The sequence below is a fragment of the Cyanistes caeruleus genome, chromosome 6, assembly GCF_971803275.1.
Source record: "Cyanistes caeruleus chromosome 6, bCyaCae1.hap1.1, whole genome shotgun sequence".
Classification (NCBI taxonomy): Eukaryota; Metazoa; Chordata; class Aves; order Passeriformes; family Paridae; genus Cyanistes; species Cyanistes caeruleus.
Genome location: NC_141706.1, coordinates 32,966,345 through 32,979,423, shown reverse-complemented (window position 1 = coordinate 32,979,423; position 13,079 = coordinate 32,966,345). Strand labels below are relative to the sequence as shown.

At 34.8% G+C, this 13,079-nt stretch overlaps 1 protein-coding gene across 2 annotated transcripts in view; it reads left to right on the top strand.

Moving 5' to 3' along the window:
- Window positions 1-13,079, top strand: part of UBR1 (ubiquitin protein ligase E3 component n-recognin 1) — a 59,797-nt gene that overhangs the window by 15,304 nt on the left and 31,414 nt on the right. The window contains exons 5-22 of one of the 2 annotated variants that reach the window (XM_086891825.1): window positions 500-630; window positions 1,625-1,766; window positions 2,297-2,359; window positions 2,671-2,794; window positions 4,521-4,628; window positions 4,954-5,042; window positions 5,867-5,965; window positions 6,632-6,789; window positions 7,424-7,523; window positions 7,787-7,915; window positions 8,131-8,311; window positions 9,163-9,224; window positions 9,448-9,558; window positions 10,510-10,575; window positions 10,683-10,784; window positions 11,395-11,458; window positions 11,878-12,002; window positions 12,894-12,946. In XM_086891825.1, the coding sequence (XP_086747951.1) occupies window positions 500-630; window positions 1,625-1,766; window positions 2,297-2,359; window positions 2,671-2,794; window positions 4,521-4,628; window positions 4,954-5,042; window positions 5,867-5,965; window positions 6,632-6,789; window positions 7,424-7,523; window positions 7,787-7,915; window positions 8,131-8,311; window positions 9,163-9,224; window positions 9,448-9,558; window positions 10,510-10,575; window positions 10,683-10,784; window positions 11,395-11,458; window positions 11,878-12,002; window positions 12,894-12,946 (1,907 nt within the window). The remainder of the gene's footprint in view (window positions 1-499; window positions 631-1,624; window positions 1,767-2,296; window positions 2,360-2,670; window positions 2,795-4,520; window positions 4,629-4,953; window positions 5,043-5,866; window positions 5,966-6,631; window positions 6,790-7,423; window positions 7,524-7,786; window positions 7,916-8,130; window positions 8,312-9,162; window positions 9,225-9,447; window positions 9,559-10,509; window positions 10,576-10,682; window positions 10,785-11,394; window positions 11,459-11,877; window positions 12,003-12,893; window positions 12,947-13,079) is intronic. The other variant, XM_086891826.1, reaches the window with a different exon arrangement.

Below are 13,079 nucleotides of genomic sequence, written 5' to 3'. Positions count from 1 at the left end.
ATGGATTTCAGAAATAAAAATGGTTGAAGCTGTATTAAGGAGTAATTTGTTTACCACTTGGAGCTTTTTGCTTGGGCTGCACTGCGGATTTTTAATATTTGTGGGAATACAGAAAGCTGTTAAACAGCTTTTTTGGACACAGATTTAAAAAAAAAAGTGAAGCTAACATATTTGATGAGGCCTTTCGTAGTCTAGTCCTAGATAAAACATGGATGCATAAAGAATGGTATTATGAAACTGTTGGAATACATCCTTGGGATGAAATAACTTTGAAAAGAAGAAATTAGGTGAGGTTAATGTGCATGAAAATCATGAAAAGGATAATTGCCTGATTGTAGTACAAGTATGTGTATATATAGTTTACAGTATATGTATGCATATTTTATTATAATTTCCTGTTATATTAATATTTAATAAAATAATAATAATTACTCTACCAACCCCCTTTTAATTTTTTTTCAGGTTCTTTTCCATATTAATATAATCTCATGTTTTACAGAATTCTGAATGTCAGTTGAATGAAGAAATTATGGAACATTCTAGGAGAGTGTTTCCCTCTGTGATAAAATACATTGTAGATATGCTTATCTGGGAGGAAGACAAGGAACTGCCTGTGGAGCTCACCATCAGGTAGGGAGTATTTCCAACTTTCTTATCAATGCATTAGCAACTTGGATTATAATTTTGCCTGGGATAGTCTCATACTCTTACAGACATCCTTGCAAATCAGTGTTGAAATCCCTGTAAACAGCACTGTGGTATGCTTGACCTAGAGTTGTGTAGAGAAAAGATTTGATACTTCATGGGAAAAGTAGTGTCTGACCATCCTTCATCAGTCACTGAAGGGAAGTGCTCCTGGGCTAGCCTGATCCACAGTGAAGTGGCAGCTGGTAGTGCCCAGGGGGGGAAATGTCAGGAGTGGAGAGACCCACCAGGTGCCATTGGCTGTCTTGGGAGACACTGGTGGACAGTGGGACAGGGGAGCAGAAATGAGCTGGCAGATTTCCAAGGATGCTTTTCGCAGTGCTTGAAAGAAAGATATGGGCAAATCTTTTAGCGAGGTCTGTTGCAATAGGATGAGGGCCTCCTATCAAGGAGGGTAGATTTAGAATAAATACAAGAAGGAATTTTTTACAGTGAGGGTGGTGAAATGCTGGAACTGGTTGCCCAGAGGGTTGGTGGATGGGCTATCCCTGGAAACATTCAAGGTCAGGTTGCATGGGGCTCTGAGAAACCTGATCTAATTAAAGATGTCCCTGCTCATTGCAGGGGGCTGGACTAGATGAATTTTAAAGGTCCCCTCCAACTACAGCCATTCCATAATTCTATGAAAATGGAAAAAGGCTGTGTATCACATTATAAAACAAATGGATTCATAAAACAGCAGAGGAAGGAAATTATTAGTGAATATCAAATAACTTCAAACCTTTTTTGTACTTGATACATAATTTCTATGGCTTTTTCTGGCTTAGATGATGAGGGGTGTCATTAGCATGAAGAATATGCTCAATTTACTTGAGTAACTTTTTAAATTGTATTTGACATTCTTCTCAAGCTATCAATTAAACTGTATTTGACAGGACACTATTTACAATTTTATTTGTATATGTTACCCTTTTCCCAGCAGAGAGAAGGTAGACAGCTACTACTGTGTCCTTTTCAATGATGAACACCATTCTTATGATCATGTCATCTACAGCCTGCAAAGGGCACTTGGCTGTGAACTTGGTGAAGCCCAGTTGCATACCACTGCCATAGATAAAGAGGTTAGTGCATTTGGGATGTCGGAGAGAGTCTCCTTCTAATATTAAGAGTTACTACTACAGTCACTTGGTTATGAAATCTTTGTTTCTGGTTGCTGGAGCTTGAGGAGAGAAATGCACATGGCTGAGCAAATCTTAGTCAACATTTCTCAGGTGTGGAGAATTTGTTTAAGAAGCATGTATCTGGTTATACCCTGCTGTTTCATGTACTTGGTGCCAGGAGGCAAGTTGATAGAGTTTGTATTTAAAGTATTCTGTGGAAATCTCTGTCATCTGTTTTAATGTGTACATGAATTTTCCTTATTTAATAATAAGATACCCAGTCTTTACTTAGTTGTTGTGTTGTTAATTTGGATAGCCTTTTTTCTACAGACAATTATGTTAATTTTTATTTGTTTCTAGATATTTAATAGAACTGTGAGTGATGTTGGGTACTGTTTTTCTATTATGTATAAAAACCATAGCAAGGATTGGACTTGTGGTGGTTTGGGTTTGCTTTGTATTGGTCTCATGCTCAATTTTTTCTTAAACAGGGTCGTAGAGCTGTTAAGGCAGGACATTATGCCTCTTGTCAGGAAGCAAAAGAAGAAATTAAGGTAACTTCCTAAAGTATTTTTCACAAAAAAGCACCCCATACCAACCTAATTAGTATTAATACTCAGCAGTTATTTGCCTGCTGTAGAGTCTTTAGCTCGGCACTTCTGTGGTTTTATAACTTGCCTGTGAACTTTTTGGAATTGAATTTACACCACCACATTTGAGATAGATGGATAGAAATCTTCAGAAATAAATCATCAAACTGTTGTCTTTGTTTTGCTTGGGAGAGATGGTGGGTAGTGAAAATAAATAACTAAATTAATGCCATTTTATTTTATTTTATATGTACTAACATTTACCTGACTCCTAGAGGCATTCTGAAAATGTTTCTCAGCGACCACTTCACGTGGAGGTTCTGCATGCTGATGTTATGGCACACCAGAAGTTTGCCTTGCGCCTTGGTTCTTGGCTGAACAAACTCATGAGCTATTCAAGTAAGCGTTACTGAGTTTTGTTGCAATAATGCCATGCCAGTATTTGAATGAATTAAGCAGTGTTATATATGTTATTCCCTTAATTAAAGGACTTTGATGTTCTTCTTAATTAGAAAATTAAGAATGCAGTAACATGGGTGCTGCTATTTGTTAGTGAGGTTATGAATAGCAGTACTTCTCTGTTCCTTCTTGTTGAAATAAATGTGTTTGTTTCCCTGATGGAGCACTATCTCAAAGTTTTATTATTCTCAGTGTCACACACACGCAGTATGTGACTCTTACTTAAAAGCTACCCTCCTTAGTGCTAGTGGAAAGCCACAGAACACCTCTATCAGTGAAAATGTACATCCTCTGCTTACGTTAATTCCCGCTTACAAATTTGATAGATGTGATTCATTAGGAAGTGTCAATAAAAGTAGCAAATTAAAACCTTAATTAAAAATTTTTTCCAGTACTGGGAAGTCTATTTCAAGCTTTCAAACATTATTCTGGTGTTTGATGATGCTTATGGTTTTAAAGATTTCTGAGTCAATGTACTTTAGATGTGTTAATTTTTTTTTTCATACCATGTCTTGCCACACTAAAGCTGCTATAAAATTTGTCCACACAGTACAAATATACATAGATAAAGCTCTACTCCTTAACCTCCTTCTTGCTAGGTAAATCTGGTGGTCTGCTTTAGCCCCTTTGTAAGCTTTGTTAGTGGAGTGAATTTCTTATTTTTTCTGAACACTTGCTGATCTTTACTTGAAATACATGCATCAGAACTGTACCTTTTTGTAATTCTTCGCAGTGTTTTACCAGCTTTAGTGTTCTGTTCTTTCCAAGTTTGTATTTATTTTGCCAATGGTATTTTCTTGCTGTTCTGAATTCCTCAGACAGTTCTTCTAATCTGTACAAATTTTTGAGTTTTCAAAGTTTCTACTGAAAATTTGATTTTTATCCAGATAAGTTGACAGATACTTTTATGTTTTAGGAGAATCTTAAAGTACAAAGATTGAAGTCAAACATTCCTGTCCTTCTTCTGGATTATATACATAGAGGCTTTATGAGCCTGATGTTCTGTTGGAACTCAGCTGGAGCTTCTTTATGGTCTAGTAGTTCCTGTTCCTTTCATAGTTTTTTTTTTAAGTGGTAGAACATGGATCAAGAAACATTTAATCATGTTTATTTTCAGGTCGTCAGGAATTTTATTCCTGACTCTTAATTTTTCCTTTTCAAAGTAGTAACATAAGGCCTCATTTTGGAACACTAAAAACCCAAGCTTGACTGCAATATGTTAGTCACCAAAACTACTTCAAGTACTGAGTTTACTAATAGGTGCAAGAAAATACAAAAGAATTTCTGAAATTCTGCAAAAGACTGACTTTCAAGGTCTGAGGCAGTGATCAGCAGAGACTTGCCTAGCCCTGAGCACTTCTCTGCTGACATAGTAACGGCTTCTTATGGATTTGCTTTGCAAAGCTGTCTAAATTATTTTAATTTTAAAATATTCTTCTGCATCACAGGATTTATTAAATTAGGTAGACAAGAAAAATAGGAAGAAATTAGTAAGGCAAAGGGTATGTGGGAGTGTGTTCATTGAGAAAAATATTAAAAGTAATTCTTACTTAAGTGCCTTCTCTTTTTCTTGTAAGTAACAGAATTCTGTAATTCTAATTTTCTTGTGTCATATAATTTAATTATTGAAACATTCTTGTACAAATGAGTAGTTTCATCTCTACAGGTGACTTTCGCCAGATCTTTTGTCAAATATGTCTCAAAGAAGAAGCTGGATCTGAAAAGCCCTGCTTTATAAGCAAGTTGATGCTATGGGATGCAAGACTTCATAAAGGTTTGTGTATCCATGTTGCTATAAACTAAAGATTTGTCGAACTAATTTTTCATGTGTGTAACATATAGATAAATATAAGTTCTATGCATGTAGAATTATATTTCTTAATGGTTTTTATATTATGGTTTTATTTTTTAAATACATACCAATAAATGTCAAAACCTGAAAAAAAATACTAACTTTGTTCTTATGCTTCATAACCATTTCAAGGCTTTTAATGATTTTTAATTACTGTTTAGTAATTGATTCCTTTTTTTCACAAAAAGCTGCATCTTAGATGATCTTAGTACAACAAAGTGACATGCACTGTATTGGCTCTTTGCAGGGGCTAGGAAGGTTCTTCATGAACTTATCTTCAGTAGTTTTTTCATGGAAATGGAATACAAAAAACTTTTTGCTGTGGAATTTGTGAAGGTAAATGGTTTCGTTTTTATGCTATGAATTTGTACTACCTTAATGAAATTAACCCCCAAAAATACTGAATACTGAAAAATACTGAACACTGAAATAATACTGAAAATTATTTCAGTATAAATAATGAATTTTTAACAAGCAGAGCTTCAATAAGTAGCTCAGCCTTTATGGAATGCAGTTAATTAATTCCCATATCACTGGTTTGTTTCTTAGACTTATGTAGGGATATGCTTGTTTGAATGCCTTGTTGTTTGTATTCTGTGTATCTTTCAAAACGCCAGATGAACTGCAACTGAAATTGGCCTTTCTTTTTGAAAATGAGATATATTAATTAAGAAATATACAAAACATAAAGACAAAGCTTTTGTTTTAGGGTGAGACTTTTAAATTCTGATAAAGATGATTGATATTTGATTTTCTCTGGACTGCAACAAAGCAAACAAAGACTTTGTCTTTTACAGACAGTCGTTGAACAACTATCCATTCAGTTCACTGCAGGGGGAAGACTTGTTTTATAAGAAATTTTTTATTCTTCATATATTTGATTTTTTTCAGATATCTAATATTTTTTCAGGTGAATATTGGTTGTTGGAGAAAAAAATGTTGGTTCCAATCTGGCAAATCAGTTAAATTTGTGCTTACCTTCAGTATTAAGGCAGTGGGAGCCATATTGAATTGCGTTGGTACGTTGAGGACATTGTGCTGTTTTTGTTGGAACTACTACTGTTGGGTGGAAGAAACACACTGAGATATAATTCTTATGAATAAAAAAGTAAACATTTTCATTATTTTTTTTTAATGTCCCCAATGCTCTCTTTTTCTAGTATTACAAGGCATTGCAAAAGGAATACATCAGTGATGATCATGACAGAGTTCTCTCTGTGACAGCACTCTCAGTTCAGATGTTCACTGTACCTACTCTGGTATGTACAGCCTGGCTCTGCTAGAGGTGTAAAATAAGTTTGAGAATTGTTAGCAGTGCCAGCTTTGCAGATTGCTGTATTTGGCAGGGAGTCTTTATGCATTGCTGAGTTGAATATGAATGATTTCGTGATTTCTTAAGGCTGATATGAAAGCAGGAGATTGAGTTGATGTGAAAATTCATTACAGATCATAGAGGGAATGCAAATAAGTATAAGTTCCTGGCACATTGTACTCTGCATTAACTTTGTGTGTTTATTTACTGCTCACATTTACCTGTCAATGTGACTTTAAAAACAGGGCAAGGGGCTTAAAAAGTGGTTAAATGTCTTCTTGTGGGGATGAAACATAGGGAGGAAGTATATTTATAAATTTTGAAGGCTATATGTTTCTTGGCCGAAGTACTAATGTAAAAATTCTTTTCTACATGATCTTTCTAGGAAAAAAACCCTGTATATCCATTATATACATGCTGTCAGAACTGAACTGGCATACAAAGTTGATAGCAGTTGTGTTCCTACGCAATAAATACTGTGGGAGTTTTATCTTGGACTCTTTGTGAATGATTAAAACAACTTTTAATAAGAAAGATTGAGTTCAAAGGAAAAGTGTTTTGATGAAAACATTAAACAAAAATGGGAAGAAAAACTTTCATTTTTTGCTTGCAGGCCCGACATCTTATTGAAGAGCAAAATGTAATCACCACCATTACAGAGACACTTTTAGAAGTGCTTCCAGAGTACCTAGACAAAAATGACAAGTTCAACTTCCAAGGCTACAGTCAGGACAAACTGAACCGGGTATATGCAGTAATATATGACCTTAGGTAAGTGTAAGGCTGAGAAGCTAGAGCAGCTCTAAAATATTGGTAGTATGATGAGGTGTTTCAATTCAGAGACTTAATGATAAAACTGCTTTAAAATCAAACCAAATCCCCTCAAAAAACACGCATGAAATCTTAATGTTTTCTTTTTCAGTGGAAACTTAAAATTTAAAAAAACAAAATTACATTCTGTAAAAACATTTTTTGGTTTTCAATTACCTAATTGCATATAATATTTACATTAATAAATAAGATGTAACTACTGTGAGACAGTATGGGAAGTTTGTCTCCTATTTACTGTCAGTCTGCGAAAGCTGTATAATCCTTATCTGCACAGGGTTTTCTACTTTTACTGGTACCAAATTGCTCTAATAAACAAAGTTATGTAAGACCAAACCACCTCAAATACCTTGGAATTAAAAAAAAAATCTGTCAATTTCCAATGAAGGAGTCACACCAAGATACGGGTAGTTCTAGTATTTGGGGAAATTTTCTGAGTACTTTAAGATGGAGAGGATATGTAATTTGATATGTAATTGATGGTATTAATTGAAAAAAAATGTATTTCAAGAACACTTGAAATACAAGCATAAGAGAAGTTTGAGCAAAGGATGATAATATTCTTTTTTGGGGACAGGTATGTCTTAGTCAGCAAGCCTACAGTATGGACAGACCGTCTGAGGGAGCGTTTTTTAGAAGGATTTGTTTCTTTCCTAAGGATTCTAACTTGCATGCAGGTACAATACTTTTAAATAATTTCTTTATAATATTCTGTTGTAAAGAGATTACAGTTCCTCTTTTTTCCCCTTATTATTATAATGGATGTAAACATGCAATTACAAGGTTCAGTCCCTGTTCTGGGTGGGTGACAAAGTCATGCTTCTAGAAGTAATACTCATCAGATTTAGTTACATTTATTTTACCTTTTGGTTGTGGAATTTTCTGTTGTGTTAAGCCTGTGATCACTGACTTAGAGTACTTTTTGGGATTTCCATTTCAGGGAATGGAGGAGATAAAAAGACAGATTGGTCAGCACATTGAGGTAGACCCTGACTGGGAAGCAGCTATTGCCATACAGATGCAGCTCAAGAACATTCTTTTGATGTTCCAGGAGTGGTGTGCCTGTGATGTAAGTATATCAATTTTCTGGGATTCTTGCATGCATGCCTTTTGTGAATTTTCCTGAGAGCTTTTGAAATAGCAGCTTTTACAAAAGTTTGCTATTATTCAATATGGCTATCCACAAAAAAATGGTCTGAAATAATTAATCTGGGTATGACTAAGGGAGAAAGAAAGGACTGCATGATTTTAAAATATAATCTATGCATGTATTTTAAATTCTAGGAAGAGCTGCTGCTCAGGTCCTACAGAGAATGTCATAAAGCTGTGATGAGGTGCAGCACAAATGGCCGATCTCGGGAGAAGACAGTATTTCACTTATGTGGCCATACCCTGGAGAGCAGACCTTACAGAGTGTCTGCAGATCCAGTCAGCATACATTTGCCACTGTCTAGGACTCTTGCTGGTAGGTAATGTTTACACCATGTTTGTCATCCGTCTGTGTTTTTTTAGTCCAGAAAACATTTGGATTAAGTGCTTCACAGATCAGTTGCTCTCTGACTTTCTGACATTCTCATGATCAGGAAGACATGTTCCCCATATGTTCCACTAAGGGAAAGTTTTTCTCCAAACAGCATTTCTATGGAGGTTAGAGGATGTATTTTTAAATGGAAGAGAGAGAAGTCAGTCAAGAAGGAAAAAATTTCCTTTTTAATGAGAGATCCTTAGTTTTCTCTGAAGTTGGTTCTATCTGCTTTATCTAAATGAATGTCCATTATTATTGTATGTGAATTTATTTTCTATCCATATATCTCTTAGGACTGTTAAAATGATCCTCCTAAAAGACATGTTTGCAGAATGCCAGGACATTCTTCTAGTCAGAATGCAATTGCTATTTTCTGTAGAATACAAATGAAATCATATGCTATTATTAAGCTGTAGATTCTTTATCATGTCATTTGATACCAAGATACCATCTGTTAAGCCTTGTAGTCTTGAAATTAGTTTACTACTGATGTATGATTTAAATGTGAAATAAATTTTTGCTAATATTATATAGCATCATCATCACAATTTAGATAGTGTTCATTCATTCATTAAATTTATTCATAAAATAATGGATTGTAAGACTAGTAAGAACTATTGTGATAATGTAATAGATCTGCCGTAAAAAAAGGAAAGTATGAAGTCTTTCCTAAACAAACTTTTTTTTCTTGAATTCTCTGAATTGTAGATGATTTAGCTAACATTTAGGAGGAGTTGGAGAACCTTCACTGATTTTAATTTATTTTCTGATTTTTCTTCCTTGGTTTGTAGGTCTTCATGTACGACTAAGCAAGACTGGAGCCATCTCAAGATTGCACGAGTTTGTTTCTCCTGTAAGAGACTTTTTTTTTTTCCCCAAATGCTTTTGTGATTTATACTCTGGAAAGAAAAAGCCTCAGGCTATATCCTCTAACCTTCATGGCACACATACAAGTTATTTTTCAGCTGTCAATATATCTTTGTTCATTAGGACTTAAACTTTTAAAACCACTGGCAGATTTATTCTGAGGTGGTTTTTTGTGGTTTTTGTTTTTTGTTTCCTTTTTTAAATTCTAGGAAGAATTTCAAGTGGAGCTGCTGGTAGAATATCCTTTGCGATGCCTTGTCCTGGTTGCACAGGTTGCTGCAGAGATGTGGAGAAGGAATGGGCTCTCCCTGATAAGCCAGGTACTCCCTACAGTGCTCAGTGGTGAGCTGATCCTATTAGTGTTTGCAAGGGTTGCTCAGTAATGCTGCCAGGGGTTTATCCAGTGCAGAGAGGGGTAACGGGATCACTCCAACAGTAAAAAGAAAAGTTTCTAGGTGGAAATTTAGGTTACATGGTTTTATTTCTAGCTTCAGCAGTGGCGTACCTCCCTGTCTTAGATGAGTATTTTCATCTCCATTGTGACTCTTTCTTGCTCTGTGAAATAAGTATTAATGTTGCTGATGTCTACTTGTAAGCTACTTTCAGATATCATTATCACTGCATAAGTAGTTAATACTCTTGCTTATAGCATAAAAAGTTAGAAATTTCTCATGGTGTGTGTAAATTATTATATACAAAAGTTAAACTATTTCAGTCTCACACTAAATTTTTGAGAACCCTATAGCTAGGCATACGAACATATTCTAATACTTGTGACCTCTATTGCAACAATAAAGGTAAAGGGAAAAGTCTGTCCTTGCATTTGCCTCCTTTGGCTTCACTTTGGGGTGGGTTTTTTGTTGTTTGTTTTTGTTTGTTTGTTTTTTCTTCTTTCTTCCTTTGATGGCAGAAATTCTCTGCTAACCTTGCACAGGACTCTTTGATGAAATTGAAGTAAATCTTGGGAAAACCCAGCAAAATTGTCTGAGAACTGGGGTAGGAGAAGGAGGACGTTTTGAGCTACTTCATTAGCAGCAAGCTATTGGAGTTATGCCCTCTTGAAAGGGGGTGTAAAGTATGGCATAGACTTTTTCTGGATATGTGAAAAACCATTTTTCACTTCCATTAAAGTACATATTTATTTTGAAAGAAATATGGACTTTCCTTTACTCAATAAAGGTGTGGTACAGTTTGAAGAGCCTCAGAGATTAATTGATGCACATTAGGTAGTACATTACTTTATATCTCTATTTCATTTTCCTGTTTGTTAGGTATTCTATTATCAAGATGTTAAATGCAGAGAAGAGATGTATGATAAAGACATCATTATGCTCCAGGTACAATGTTCTGAATCATTGTGTAATTGTAATTTTTAAAAATTCAGTTAAATTTACATGGGTTTGAAATAGTAAGTGATGTTAACTTAATTTGGGTTTTTTGATAGATAGGTGCATCTCTTATGGATCCAAACCAGTTTCTCCTGCTGATACTGCAGAGGTATGAGCTTGCTGATGCTTTCAAAAAGATCAAACCCACCAAAGATCAGGTAAGTAGCAAACTCTTCTGCTGTTTAATTTGTTATCTTTGAGTATATGAAACATCAGTAAAAAAACCTAGCTACTGTTGATAACTGCATCCTTAAGGCCACACTAGAAGTCAGTAAACACAGGATCTGGTGGTTAGGTAAATATTTTGTATTTGGAATTTATAGAGGCTTCCTCAAAATAAGCAAGCAAGTCTTGCCCCTTTTGGATCTTTATTTCATAGGGCATCTACCAAAATCCATGTAAATGACTTCATGATAGCATTTCTATGTTTCTTAGGCTGTGTTATGTGCTTTTATTTTGGTGGAAGTTTCTTGGGTTGTTATGCTGCTTCTTGTGGCTTGAACTTATTGATATTACCCTTCACTTGGGATACTTTTTTTAGCTGTTGCTTCTTTTCTTGCATGTGAATCTTTCACTTTAGTTCCTGTATAAGGTCTTCTCTACCAGAGCAGTCACTTTTTCCAGTTTGTTAGAATGGAAGTTTCTTCCTAGAGTACAATGCTTCAGCAAAGTAGTAGATATGAAGACTGAGCTGAGTGTCATTTGACAGATGGGTTTTTCTGTACTTTCATTTTAGGTTTTTTAACATGATTTCTCTCATTCTTTCAGGATTTGATTAAGCAATATAATGTTTTAATAGAAGAGATGCTACAGATTCTCATCTATGTTGTGGGTAAGTTTCATTTCTCTCTGTTATAGTAATGGATTATTGCTTTGACAGAGCAGGCTTGATGATTTTCTTTAACACAGATAGCATGAAGAGGATACTGGAGAGTGCCTCTTTTAAACAGATGATTCAGTAACACAACTATTTATCAGCTGGAATCAATAGGAGTTGGACAGTGAAAAAAGCTGTTAGATAACCTCATAATTGACATTGATGTAGAATATGAAGAGAGTCTATCTTGACCCATTTTTTAAGGAAGCTAGTCTAAGAAACATTTTTATTCTCAGACACTTGGGACAGGCTTTTGACAAATGCAAGCTTACACAATGAAACATTCCAGCAATATCATTATCATGGTGCAAAATTAAAATTTGCTTTATACCCATCATATTTGCCATTCTTCTCCTTTTGGTTCACTCTGACAGGGGAAAGATATGTGCCTGGAATCAGTAATGTGACAAAAGAAGATGTAATAATGAGAGAAATCATTCACCTGTTATGTATTGAGCCAATGGCTCACAGTGCAATTACCAAGTCCTTGCCTGAAAATGTGAGTCCTGCTTTATATACTTGTTTCCTTTATTTATTTTTTCTTGTTTTATGTCTTTTTTATTTAGCTTTCATATCTTTATCTGGAAGCATTTCTAATATGAAGTTTAAATGTTGGTTTGAGAATTACAAAATAGCATGACAGAAAGTCATACCTTTACTGATGTAATGGTAAATGTCATAATCCAAGGACTGCTCTGAAAAGACTTGTATGGGAATTATGCTTTTGAATTAAGAGGGGATTTTTTTATTTTTTTTTTTTTTTAGACTATTCAGCTGTAGTTCTCCTAGATTCAAAAAGAAAAGTTGAAATTTTCTGTTTTAGCCCTGTAGGATGATGGAATGGGATTCCATTCTGCCCTGTGTACCACTGATAATTTTAACCCTGTACTTGTGATCACTTAAACTTGTGCAGATCCATTTGAAGTCGAGTGCTGTACATGTCTATCTGAAAACAATGATTTCCTTGCCATTCTGTTACAGTTGCTGAAAATCCAAGCAAAGGCGAGGGATGTGGATTAGATTTTATAGTCTGTGCATGTGTTCAGGGCTGGCAATCAATGCAAAAACCCTTAAATTTTTGTTGTACATGAAATAGCCTGAATTATGATATCCGCATTCACTGTTTTAAAATGGCTAAACCCCTTTTTTTCCCTCCATTAAGATTCGGTAAGCATTGACCTGTTTCTAGAGAGCAGCTCTGTTATTAATGAAGGTCTACATTGGAACTTGCCAATTATTAATATCTGCTTTCTGATTACCGCAGGCAAAAGAGAATAGTGTATTAATTAGGGAATTATCTAAATTTGTTTGTCTATTTGTGTTACACATAGTGTAATAGTGAAGATATTTGAATCATTATATATTTCTCCCAAACTAAATTTTTTACTAGGAGAACAATGAAACTGGCTTGGAGAATGTAATTGATAAAGTGGCTACATTCAAGTAAGTTCTTAATGTTTTATAAGTAGCTTGAGTGTGAAATAAAATTTCTTAGATTATGTTTGGGTTAAACAAGCTGAACTACAGTCTCTGTTCAGCTAATATTTTGCTGTCTTGAAATAAATATATTTGCAAA